At 40.3% G+C, this 12,524-nt stretch overlaps 1 protein-coding gene across 1 annotated transcript in view; it reads right to left on the bottom strand.

The window, feature by feature from the left end:
- Positions 1 to 3,874: 3,874 nt before the first annotated feature.
- Positions 3,875 to 12,524, bottom strand: part of C16H16orf72 (chromosome 16 C16orf72 homolog) — a 29,440-nt gene continuing 20,790 nt past the window's right edge. Inside the window, exon 4 of the mRNA XM_021185495.2 lies at positions 3,875 to 6,276. Coding sequence (XP_021041154.1) covers positions 6,032 to 6,276 — 245 coding nt within the window. The 3' untranslated portion in view covers positions 3,875 to 6,031. The remainder of the gene's footprint in view (positions 6,277 to 12,524) is intronic.

Below are 12,524 nucleotides of genomic sequence, written 5' to 3'. Positions count from 1 at the left end.
AAAAAAAAAAAAAAAAAACAATACCTAGTTTTTCTGGGGTACAGCTTGAGAAAGGCTGCTTCTAATACACAAAGTTGAAACTATGAAATTGGAGAGAAGAGTGTTTTAGAATTGGAGGCTGGAAAATGGAACAGAATCCAAGAGACCAAGGAAAATTTGAGATGCCCACATCAGAGGGTATCTAAGTATCTATTGACATCTTCACCATGTAACAGGATCCAGGAAGGGCTGAAGGGTAAGTAGCTAGGGGCAAAACTGGATTTTCATCCACACCTCACCAACCCAAATCCATGCTTCTAATCACACATGTTCTGTAGTTCTTAGCAATCTAAAGGCCCAAGAAAAAGAAAAACAGATTTTATGAAAACTTTTGAGTTTTGTTTTGTTTTGAGACAGGGTTTCTCTGTGTAGCCCTGGCTGTCCTGAACTAGACTAGGCTGGTCTCAAACTCAGAGATCACCTGGCTCTACCTCTGGGACTAAGTGAGTGGGACTAAGGCATGCTTCACCATCATCTGGCTTTTTAAAACCACATTTCAATCTATTTCCTCATCCAGGAACTATCCATGCCCACCCTAGTTATTGCTGGGTGTTACTAGTCCAGACCCAGGTTCTCACGATGAGGGTGATGTTGCTATGGCATCATACAGCATGTTCAATAAGTACCCAGGACTATAGAAACCATCCTACAGTCAGGCCGTGGCGCACATCTTTAATCCCAGCACTCAGAAGGCAGAGGCAGGCAGATTTCTGAGTTCGAGGCCAGCCTGGTTCTACAAAGTGAGTTCCAGGACAGCCAGGGCTATACAGAGAAACCCTGTCTCGAAAAAACAAACAAACAAACAAACAAAAAAAAAGAATCCATCCTCCAAAAGGTGAATGCGGAATCTGAGGTTTATCAGTAGAAACTGTGAACATGTGTATGTATTCTTGACTTTCTTGAAGGAGTTATTTTTCACTGGAGATCATTGGTCCACAATGTGAAAAACCAAGATGAGCAAGAGGCAAGCCTTCCTGCACTTACTCAGTGTATTCTGTAACCCACACAGTTCTATGTAACCTTAAAACACTTGCAGCTACACAATATTACTGCACCCCAAGAACAGAGAGCAGTGGTCTAAGAATTTCCTCAAATCTCCACAATGGCCCATTCCTGGGTGGACTTAGGGATGTGTGCATTCTAAGTACACAAGTAAATACTGAGGCTACTGGGTCCCCAGGAGCTGAGACAGCTCCTACCTTGAAGACCTTCCTGTGGCGGGCTACAAACCACCACTCTGGGCTTGCCCAGTCCAGAGTGTCTCGTCTGGTTGATACCTATGCCGGAACTCTCCAAAGCAGCAGCAGACGATGTTGAGTCCAGGACTTCCTCTGGCCACCAGACCTGGAGCACAGGAATTCTACAACACCAACAGCTAAATCTGCCCACATGCCCCACAGTCAGAGGCTTTTTTTTTTTTTTTTTTTTTTTTTTTTTTTTTTTTTTTTTTTTTTTGGTTTTTCGAGACAGGGTTTCTCTGTATAAAACCATTCAGAAATGATGAAACTGGGCCAGGAAAGGTAAAAAGCTAGAAGCCAGCCAGGCACTGAAACACACAAATCATCCAGTAAATCAGCTTCCTTCATAGGAGAGGTCAAAATAAAACTCCAAGGTCTGCTGCAAAGAAGCCTAGACCCATAATGTTGGCTGAGATACAGGACAACAGACAAATGACCTCAATGCGAGGGTCTGCCTGCATTGGTGGTTTGACAGTGTGGTAGTTTCTTTTTGTGGTTGTTTTTATTTTAATTGAGCCATGGTCTCACTTTGTCACTGAGGCCAGACTAAAACTCACCAGCATAGACTAGGCTGGCTCCAAATTCGTGGTTATCGTTCCTCCTCCTGACTTAGTCTCTCCAATGCTGGGATTACAGATGTAAGCCTGTTCCTTGCCTGAATGGTTAATTTCACCTGTAGAAGATTTGGTTTTTGTTTTTTTTTTTTTGAGACAGGGTTTCTCTGTATAGCCCTGGCTGTCCTGAACTCACTCTGTAGACCAGGCTGGCCTCAAACTCAGAAATCCGTCTGCCTCTACCTCCCGAGTGCTGGGATTGAAGGTGTGCCCACCACACCCAGCCTGTAGAAGATTCTTATAAAGGTTAAGCCAGAATAGTTGCTACTGCACTATGACTAATACTGAAAAGTTGAGACCTGCATAAAAGATACTGGAAAGATTGTCACCCTATTCTTATGGAAAACAATCAGTAAAACACAAAACAAGCTATATAGTACATTTCTGTAGCTTCTCATCTTTACTGAAACACTCAAACAACAGAAGCAAAGCTACCAGACACTTGGAAGAGCATCCATCAAACTATAACACCTGTGGTGGAACCTCAAGGACCACTTAGCACAAGCTGCTGCCTACTAATTTCACAAAGTTATAGCAAGCAGATCCCATCATAAAGTAAAGCCCTGACCTTGTTATAGCAAGCACGCCATGCCTGCCATACACCTCAACTATTCTAGGCAGAAGCTCCCTTTCCAGGAAAAGTAACCTAAACCAAAAGTTTTAATAGCTTTCAGAACCATAAGAGAAGTCACGAGTACTATATATGTATGAGAAGGCTCTCCTTTGTTTCAAGAACCCCCTTTAACTAAGCAGGTGAACATTGAATTTTAAACAGGATTCCTATGACTTGATTCCAAGCAGCATCAATTCTCAAGATTCCCATGCTCTCTAAAATAAAATACAAAATGTCCATTACAGTGGCACAGGCCTGTCACCCCAGAACTCAGGAGGTGAAGTCAGGAAGACCAGGACTTCAAGTTCATCCCCAGCTACAAGACAAGTTTGACAAGGTCAGCCTGGCTACATGAAACCCTGTCTCAAACCAATAAAATAAATAAAAATTTAAAAATCCACAAATAATCTAATACAGATATATCACTAATACATACCTCTATGTGGATAGTATTCATATTCAGAACTACAGCACTTTACTAACACTAACCAGGCTGCCCACATCTCCAACTAGAGGATATTTCAAAACCTTGATATCTTGCACCTTTGGTCACATGTTTAGCCCATCCCTTCTCTCTGAACTTTATGTGACTACATCAAAATTACTGGGACATGATGACCAGAACAAAAAATTACAGACAAGCCCCTGTTGTCTTTTTGGCATTTTCAATGATTTATTTGTATTATGGTTTAAGGTGTATGTCATTACTTCAATGAGGTAAACTACATTGATGATACTCGAATTTTGCTGTAAAAGATATTAAAAATTGTAATAAAAGTTCGTGAGCCTGTCAGCTATGTTGAGGACACTGTAGTGGAGAACTGAGCCTGGCCTACCCCTGTCAGGTTAACGACAGAGCTAAGGAGATGCACTGTGTTAAGAATCAGACCCTGGCTCATGACAAATCTGACTCTGTTCTCCCATACTCAAGTGCTTAGCTTCAAGAGCAGCCCATTCTGTTCTTGATTGGCTGAAAAGGCCAAGCAAGCACCGTGCCAGTAAGCCATAGCACTTAGGCAACTGAAACAGGAGGATCGAATGCTAGAAGTCAGCATGAACTACACAAAAAGACCTGTCCAAAAAAAAAAGAAAAGAAAAAAAAAGTCAAAGTCAGTGCCTAATACTACACTAGTATGTGGTCATCTTTGATGTTCTGCATCTTAACTAATAAAAACTTCCAAAAGATACTGAACTTCATCAGACTAACTCATGCTAAGATTAAAAAACACCTCACTTTGTACTGATGCGTCTCAGTCATTCTAGTCTGGCAGAACCAGGAAGGAAAGGGACAGGAGAGGTAGTGGGGAAGTGCTACTAATGAGTTGAGGAGGTGCTGCATATGGAAGGCAATGGAAAAAAGTAACCAGTGCTAAAGGTTTTAAAAAGTTTAATGGAGCCAATAATCCGGCATATAAATTGTGTTCTGGCAGACATTAGACCTGCTTTCTCTTACCAAAGAAAATGGCACGTTTTATCAAAATTTGACAACTGTGAGTAAAGGGCACTGAGATTCAGCTTCAGAGCACCAACTGAAACCAAACAACCAAGACCATCCTTAGTCAGCCTGGACAGAGGAGACACAACACGCATGGAGGGAGATGACACGTGGTCCTCAGTCTCAAGTCCCTCAGGAATGGGAGTTCAGGCTTCTTGTCAGCAGCCATCACACCGTCAAACCCCAATTCCAGCATCTATACTCACAACCACAGAAAAGCAAATTTGAACTCCATGTCTTAGTATATCCCAGGGAAGCCTGGAAGTACTTGTGATGCCCAGGCTTGTCCATTTAAGGTAAAATGACAGATTGCTATAATTTTTCCTGCTTTTCAAATAAACAAAGTAAAGCTCCACTTTTGCACAAACTGAGAAATACCTTACTTTCATTCCTAGTCTGAATATGGACTTCACTGTTTTAAATAAGGGCTATATCTATAATGAATACAGAACTTCAATTCACAGGGCATTTCTAACATTCCATTCACATCCCACTCAGCCAGTAATGGTTAACTTAGTAAGGTTTCTTCACAGAGAGGTATTATTAATGGCTGACAAAATTGCAAACTTTTAACAAAGTGCTGTAATTACCAGAAAAACCCTTACACTGATTTGCAGTGGTTATTAAGGATAAAAATAGAAGAAACTGAAACTGCAAGTCTGCAAGGAAACCTTTTTCACTGTGCTACTTGATATATAATATAATAGGATAGAATGAATTACAGTACCTGGCAGGCTGACATCAGTCTTCTAAAAAAGACTACCATTCAGTTCAAAGTAGTAAAAATGCAGATGAAACATGCTCTAAAAGGTTGTAGCTACAAGAGGTCTTATATTTACCCAAAGAGGACTCTGGGAGCTTTTATTTGGGTCTACCTAACATCTAGAAAACCTCCATTCGATCTCATCATTTCCAGAAGGAAAGTCCAAACTGCATTTCTGAGAGAAATGGAGGGACAGGAAAAGCTGGGTTTTGCTATTTAAGTTACTTTCACATTAGTAGCAGATAAAACATATTTATCATCTTCCACCTACTATGACAACTACACACAGTAGGGCATCCATAAAAATGCAAAAAAACAAAACAAAACAAAACAAAACAAAAAACAACAACAACAAAAACCTAAACAATAAATATCTACTCCCACCGTCCATTTCTTCTCACTACCACCAAACCAAAAAGGAAGCCCACTCTCAAAGATCATGACCTGTTTTTCAGGTCACTTTGAATGCAGTCTGTGTTTAACCATAAGTTAAGTACCCGGCATAGGAAGTAGTACTTGTCTTAAAACTGAGTTGAAGCCTACAGGGTTATTCTGGGGACAGTTTAATATTGCTATTTTCAGAGCACTAACACACACAAAGTGAATCCGATAGAGTTCTGTGTATTGATTCATATTACGTATTACTTGCATGACCACCATAGCACCTCTTTACGTCTCACAATCACCAGAGTTTTGAAAACTGTTTTGAAAACTGAAAACTGGGCATAATCTGATAATCAGAAATTACACACTATCACTATGGAAACCAGATATGTGGTTCAGTGTGGCTGCAAAAATGGAAGCCTGAAGATCTGGCTTGCAAGCCAGATCAAGGTTTTAGACAATTGTAGGAACCTGGCAATACTGTTTTAAGTAAAAATACTCAATACAGCAGGAAATGGACCAAAAAATAAAAATAAGAAAGCATTCTATAACCAAATAAACATCTGTTATTTCCTTTCCCTTTGAGAATAAATACAGTTAAGGTCACTTTTCGCCTTGAAACGGATATATGTTTGCCTATGATGATCTTGCTAATGACTACAATAGTTCAAGTCCTCTGCTAGGATTATAGTTTGAGAAAGCCATAGTTACAGGAGGCATCTACTGTAAATACCTAGAACTTCCTTTTATGGCAACCACTAGAGAATTCACTTTTCTTAAACAGTGAACAAGGGAAGATGGCCTCATGTTTCCTTTGCAATAATAGTATATGTTGAGGATCGAGTGGCTTTCAAGCAGCATGGTGGGTATGAAAATGTCTGCAGTTTAGAGCATTCTGTTGCGTTTATGGGTTGGTGAGTCTGTAATGACATCGCCACACTGGGCTGAGGTACGCTTTCTAGTTCCACCATTGTCCAAGTGGAGTGCCATTTCTTCTGTTATGAAAGTGTTCAAATCGACATCATGGAGTCCATTTCTCCTTCGACTAGCATTCGGTCCACTGCTTACATGTGTAGGAGAGCCTGGGGTACTCGAGCGCACGCTTATACTAGCCATTGCACCACTAAGACCTAGGAAGAAGAAAAGAGGTTTTAGAGTTGCTCCATTATTTGACCCTTTTGAAAGCAACCCACTCTACTTTCCATGGTGCCACAGTGTCCAAGAGTGCCTGCCGGGTTTCTTTCTAAGGGCTCGGCAGGGAGTTAACATTTTTGTTGTTGGGTTTTGTTTTGTTTTTTGAGACAGGGTTTCTCTGTATAGCCCTGGCTGTCCTGGAATTCACTCTGTAGACCAGGCTGGCCTCGAACTAAGAAATCCACCTGCCTCTGCCTCCCAAGTGCTGGGATTAAAGGCGTGTGCCACCACTGCCCAGCTATTCTTTAAGGACCAACCATATGGTTTTGACCTACAGTTTGTCGGCAACATAACCAATAAACTGTATGACTCATAATGGTTATTACTCATAAAGATGGCAACTAGTGCTTATGGAAGCCAAATGCACCAAGCACTGTCCTGGGAACACTCAGATCCTCCTGCCTTTCACTAGGCAAGTGCTACACACACTTTACAGACCAGGACAGGAGGAAGTGCTTGCTTGAAGCAGGGCGTTTTGTTTGATCCACTGTCACCATTCTTACAATCTCTGATGCGTGTCTGTGTGTGTGATGATGTAAGGAAAGCAAAAAAGGCATTTCTAGGTCTAAGTAGGCTTTGTCCCTTTAGATAAGGTGACTGCATAATGTATCATCCCAAGCACTCCATTATTAAGCCTGAAAAAATCACTGTTATAAATTATACTGGACCACTGGTGGGTGTGCCCTGGACAAATAAGGGCTCTATCACCAACTGAGGTCTGGACTGTATCTGGCAGACACCCTAAAGATAGCTAGCACCAGAGCCTAAGTCAATACCATTTCCAATCCTTCAAAGAAAGAATAAGAAAGGGGTGGATAAAGAATCCTGCTTCATGTCCCAGCACTGACTGCTGAGCCCTCATTGCTTAGAATAGTAGCAGTTAAGGAAGGACACATACAGTCCACCCCAATTGTTCAAGACAAGCCTATGAAAGGCATGTGCCAAGCCAGGGCACAGAAACTGTAACATTACAGTTAAATCCTAGCATGGTCAGTGCCATCTCCCACCTCATGAATGTCTACCTCACTTAGATTCTGCCACTGCCTGACTCAGGAGAATGATTTGCTATGAGTGATACTTCCAAGAGTAAGAACCTCCCCTGATCCTTTAAAGCAAAGTTCCGTTTGACCTGGTAGTGCCAAAAGGAAAACATTTTCAACTCAAAAATAATGCTTTGAATATTAAGCACAAAGGGACATACTCTGCACCTGCCAAATCAAATCTACTAAATCCCAAAGCTGTTCTTACTGTACAAACACTTCTTGGGAACAATCTCCATCCACAGCCACTTCCCACTCTTTTCCGCAGTCATGCAACCAAGGCTCGCACCCTTTTTTACAATGGTGATCTGGGGAAAATAAGTGTCCCTCTTTACCTCTCCACCTTTCAAAGGCCAGCACCTGTTTGTTCTTGGTTGGGCGCAGGGTGCGCACCAATGCTGGTTTGCTTCCAGGATCAAGCATTGTTAGTCCTCAAAGTCACCTATAGCTTGGTGAACACATTCTGCAAGCCAGGACTACAAGAGTTAAGCGCCCTGCCCAAGGACTCAGGTTGTAAGCAGCAGCTGAGTCTCAAGCACAAGGGCAAGAGAGTCTACACAGTAAGTTGTTACACTGCCTTCTCTTAGGAGGCTGAAACAGGAAAACTCTGTTAGACACACGCACACGCACGCCTAACTTTTTTTTAAAGTAAAGATTCAGGGCCAGCTTACTCACCCTGCCCTCTGTATCCTATCCTAGCACTTTAACTGTTTTATTACCAATATCAATGGTTAGTGGTACAAAGTCAGAACTGTTCTTTTTTTCAAACTTTTCTCAGCCACAGGAGTCACAACTCTCCTGAGGTTTTGGCCTCGTGATGGTGTTTCCCTTCCACTTAAAACTTACTAGTCCTTTCTGTTCCCCAGCTTGCCAGCTGCTTTCTCAGCAGCCTGTGCAGCCTTTGACAGACAGGTATGTCACCCCTTAGCTTATCTTTGAGTGCCTATCTTGCACTCAAAGATCCACTCCTAATTCTAACTGCTTCCTCAACAGCTCAGACTTCATAGCTCCAAAGAGAAACAACACTTCTTTGTTCTTAACATATAGGTTTAAACAAGCAATGCAAGGAAATCAAATTCCAGGATTATATAGCACAATCAACCATCTCTTCCTGTGGGCAGACTTCCATATCTACCTGAAGGACTAATTTATTAATACACTGCCTGGTACATAATACATACAGAATTCTAATAATGAATACTGCTTCAGAATTCTGCCCCACATTTCAAAGCTCACTGAAATCCAGAGCTTCATTTCAGGAAATAAATCCAAACTGCCACTGCCTAGTCACTTATCTCATCAATGCCATCACTTTAAACTCAACTATCCCCAAGTTGTTTTCCCCGTATAGATACACCATGAGAAACTTGCTGTTAAAGCAGTGCATTTAACCCTGCAGCCCACAACATCCTGCTCTACAGCCTATTTGTAAGGTGTCCATCTTCCTCCTGAAAATTGAAAGCATCCAAGGGCCACTGTGTCCAATCTTTTCTCCAGTGTATGTGTATTTGTGTTTAAACAGGGTCCTACTCTGTAGCTCAGAGTGGGCTCAAACTCAAAGCAATCCTACTGCCCGAGCCTCCCAAATTACACTCAAGAGACACACTGACCAGTTTTTGTATTTGCTCTAGGATGCAGAGGTTATACAGGAGTTATACTGTAAAATCTAAGCGCTGGGCAATAAGCTGGGCTGCTTTTATAATTCAGGATTCCATTTGCAAATAAAACTACAAGATTTCACTGAATCCTACCCATGTCCTTCATGAATGTTCATGGTGGTAATGACGAGAATAAAAGACTCCAAGGGCTCCATGAGACAGTGGACTAGTCACTTCCATCAAATGTTCATTAAGTCAACTAAATTCTTTATAAAAAACAAAATTCATTATGCAGCAACTTGGCCAATTGGAAATCCCCACAACACCCGAGAACTGGGTTTTAACTATGGTACAGGTCACCTAGTCTCAGCTATGAGAATCTTTCTAAAGTTGGATTCACTAATCTTCCCAGAAGAATTTTCACAAGTTTCAAAAACCAAAATTTAAGATAACCACAAAAAATTAACAACAAAAAAAAAAGCCACTTTGAACAGCCCAAATTTTATTTTGAAAAATCAGTAACAGCTACTGAAGCTGCTTTAGAAAACCTTGCTAAGCCACATGAACACAATCAACCTAAAACAAGTACAGAAAATCTAAACATGCGTCACAACTAAAAAACTAAGTTGTATATCCTTAACCAAAAACATGTTTTCAAAAGGAGTGGTGGAAATATTAGACAAAAACAGAATAGGTAGCATTAGACAGAAAAAAAATCTCAATTGGAAACATAAGATAAACTCACATTTTAATGTGTCTGCATCCATTTGAAATAGTGTTTGTTATTTGTTTTTAAGCTCAGGATGATTTAATCACTCATTGAAACTCCGAAGAGTAAAAACAAGTTTCCAGTCCAGGTTATAGGAATCCAAGTTACATAGAAATCATTAAGAATAGCACATCACTATTGTCAAAACTATGCTCATCATTTCATGCTTAGTGTAGTATGAAAATGCTGTTTGCATAATCAATTACATAAAATTCCAGTTGCCCATCCATCATTAAGTCACACACAGAGAGCGAGCAAATCCCCACCCAGGAAACCTTACAGCCAGAGAGACCTGAGGCTCCCATTTATGCTCCCTGGATTTCAGCACTTCAGGTCCCTCTGAAGAAAGCCAGCCCTAAGGTTCATCCAGTGCTATCTTGGAGAGGAGGATGGTGGTGTCTTAAATTCCTCAGACTTGGGGGAAAAAAAATTGGCATCACCCTGCCTGGGAGCACTAAGAGGTTGGCATTGTCCTGAAAATGAAGTGTGAGTGCTCCCTGTGCAGTGTACTTAGTGACCTAAAAGCACTTGCAGTGTCCATGTCCTGTGGTGTTTTATAGTTTTATCATTTAAAACAAACAAACAAAAAAAAAAATCCCAGCAGGAAGGTTCTGGTCATTTAAAGTAGATACCACTCCCCACCCCAATCTGTAAATTGTAATGCTGGATTTTTATTGAAGTAAAGCACACTAAATCAAGCCAATTACAAAGGTACATGTGTCACACCAAGAAAACATTTCAGTTATACTAACAGCCCCAAATGCTTTCCATTTATCAAAGACAGTCATTTTTCAAAGACAGTTTTTAATGCCACAGGAAAGAAAGGTCCATGATGTTAAGTGAGAAAAGCAAGATACAGTACCATATATGCAGTATGAGCTCAACTGTGAAATATTTATACATGGGAAAAAAAAGACTAGAAGAAAATGCATCATTTGGCTGCATTTGTTTCTATAGAATGAAATCACAAGACACTGAACCTTTTTGCTTTTAGAAAACTCTCCAGAATTAAACTGGGATAATTCAACTGTTTAATAGCTACCAACAGATTACCCAATAAGTACTAGGGTAAGCTGCCTAGCTTTGAGACTTACATCGCCTTTTCATTTTTCAAGTACAATAGCCACCAAAACCTTATTACAAGTTCAAGGAAATCCTGTGTTACTAATACTGAAGATTAATCTATCTCCAGTATCTTTGGCTATTTAATCTAACATCTATCCTTAATGTACAGAAAATACCAACTTTTCATTCAAAATCAATACTATTTTAAGTGCCCTGCTGTAATTTTGTAGGTCTCTGGGACAGGTCTGAAGGACAGCTAATGATGTAAAAGTTCCTTCAGAGAGAATGTAAAGTGATTGAGAGATTACTTTGGTGGTGAAATCTGTTACATCAAGTTCCAAGTATGTTTTTAGACTGATTGTTGAATAGCTAGTAACAGTTCCAGTACTTTAAGAAGATGTACCTGGCTGCAATATTCAGCAAGCATTACAATATTCCACATACCAGGAGAAAAAACAAAGGGGGGGGGTTATCTGTGAAAGATGAACAGACATCAACAAACCCTCAAAAGTTGGTTCTAGCTAGTCCTCTGCCATTAAAAAAAAAAATGCAAACAGTTTTTTGTATACTATCTCATCATTTCATGAACTTGTAAACTCTCAAGCTACGGTTCTCATGCTTTTGCTAAATCATCAGAAGTGAAGGAAGGCAGAATGAGACCAAGAAAGGAAGAGAACCAAGGCACTAGTAAGTGTGTAATTTATCATAGTTCCCCTGGATGTAGTTATCTCTTTAAAAATCATTTTGCCACATGTAAGCCAAAGAATGTTTCAATAGAATCACTGTGAAACCTGTACAGAAGAAAATCTGGTTTATGATGCCTAAAGTCACACCTTTCCTTCTGGGGTAAAGAAGATAGCTGCTTAATAATGCTTTGTATGTGATGAATTAGGAATTCTGGTGAGAATTCTTGTGAAACTTTATACCACTAAACCCAAATTCCAACGATCCATTTTTTTTTTTTTTTTTGGATTTTCGAGACAGGGTTTCTCTATATAGCCCTGGCTGTCCTGGAACTCACTTTGTAGACCAGGCTGGCCTCGAACTCAGAAATCCTCCTGCCTCTGCCTCCCGAGTACTGGGATTAAAGGCGAGCGCCACCACGCCTGGCTCCCAATGATTCCATTTTATTTATTTATTTATTTATTTCTACAGGCTCCACACCCAGATTCTCTAGACCCAAGAAGCTGACAAGGAACATTGCTAAGGATGTGGCTAGAGAATTGGAGCTCAGTGCTAAAGTGCTTGCCTAGCATAAACAAGGCCCAGAGTTCAACGGCAAGGAAATGAATATCACAACACTCAAACTTACTCTCTACCAAAAACATACACACACACACACACACACACACACACACACACACACACAACTGTGTCTCAGACTGATTCCTTATGCTTACATGCTTCAAGATGGTGTTAATTTTACAGGCCAGACATTCTTTGAGATGAGTCATCTTTAGTCACATGTCCCTGTGTTGGCAAATAGCACCTGGTATTTACTGAGTAAATACTATCTATAGAATAAAGTACTAAACTACAGAAAGGCAAAATGCACATTTGTGTATGTCTTTATACATATGTTTTAAAATGATGAAATCACAACCCGTTAACAAATCCACAAAGAAAACAAAGGGTTTTCCAAAAAAAAAAAAGAGGGGGCGGGTCTCGAAAAAAAAAAAAAAAAAAAAAAAAAAAAAAAAAAAAATAGGACA

The sequence above is a fragment of the Mus caroli genome, chromosome 16, assembly GCF_900094665.2.
Source record: "Mus caroli chromosome 16, CAROLI_EIJ_v1.1, whole genome shotgun sequence".
Lineage (NCBI taxonomy): Eukaryota > Metazoa > Chordata > Mammalia > Rodentia > Muridae > Mus > Mus caroli.
This window is presented reverse-complemented; position numbering and strand designations above follow the sequence as displayed.